Genomic DNA, 911 nt, shown 5'->3' with positions numbered 1-911 from the left:
TCCCATCCCATCCCATCCCATCCCCATCCCATCCCATCCCATCCCCATCCCCTCCCCATCCCGTCTCCCGCCTGCAGGCAGGACCAGCCCCTGGACCACTCTGTTCCCTCCCAGCCCCTGGACAGCACGTACGTGTGTAATACTCCACCAGTTCATGCAAGCTGCTGAAGGTGACGCGGGGGGAGATGTAGTACCCCCCGTTGTCCATGTTGCGGATCTTGTAGTGCTTCACCGTCTCACCCTGGTTCTGGTCAAAGTCCCTCACCGACAGTGAGTAGGAGCCTGGGGAGACGGGGGACCGTGTGGGTGAGGGACCCCAGCGCTCCTCCTGTGCTTCCCAGCACCTTTCCCAGTGCCGGTGGCAGGAGATGCCGGCAGGACCTGTGGGATGGTACCGTGGGAGGTCTCGCTCTCCCGGATGAGGAAGGAGCCGTGTGTGTTGCCCGCCGCCAGGGGCTGCCGCTCCGCATCCTTACGGCTGATGTTTTTGAAGAACCACCTGGGGACACGGGGCAGGGTTAGGGCTGGGGGGGCGCTCAGGCCACCTTCCCCCACCGGCGCTTCAGGGGATGCTCCTGGCACCTTCCCCTGCCCCGGCACGGCTCCGGCCCAGGCACGGCTCCTACTCAACCCCTACTCACGGCTCGGGCTCCAGGCTGTTCACCATGGCCACAAAGTTGTAGGGGATCAAACCCTCCTGGCCAGTGGTGAGCGACTGCGCCTTCCACCACTCCCCACTCCTGCAAGGACACAGCGTGGTGAGACCCTCCCCGTCTGCCCAGGACCCCATACGGACGCCCCCGGTAGCACCGGGGAGCCGTGGGGTCGCACCGGTGTGGGGGCTGGGACGCCATCGGCGCTCGCTCACTCTTCCAGGATGCGGAGCTTCTCGCCCTTCCGCAGACCCCGGG

The 911-nt window shown here is 66.0% G+C and overlaps 1 protein-coding gene across 3 annotated transcripts in view; it reads right to left on the bottom strand.

Annotated features, from left to right (window-relative positions):
- LCK (LCK proto-oncogene, Src family tyrosine kinase) overlaps positions 1–911 on the bottom strand; it is a 6,236-nt gene that overhangs the window by 3,698 nt on the left and 1,627 nt on the right. For all 3 annotated transcript variants that reach the window (XM_009884524.1, XM_009884526.1, XM_009884525.1), the window contains exons 5-6: positions 396–499; positions 133–282 (exon numbers count right to left, since the gene is read on the bottom strand). In XM_009884524.1, coding sequence (XP_009882826.1) covers positions 133–282; positions 396–499 — 254 coding nt within the window. The remainder of the gene's footprint in view (positions 1–132; positions 283–395; positions 500–911) is intronic.

This window comes from Charadrius vociferus, unplaced genomic scaffold (genome assembly GCF_000708025.1).
Source record: "Charadrius vociferus isolate BGI_N301 unplaced genomic scaffold, ASM70802v2 scaffold1485, whole genome shotgun sequence".
NCBI classification, from domain to species: Eukaryota; Metazoa; Chordata; class Aves; order Charadriiformes; family Charadriidae; genus Charadrius; species Charadrius vociferus.
This window is presented reverse-complemented; position numbering and strand designations above follow the sequence as displayed.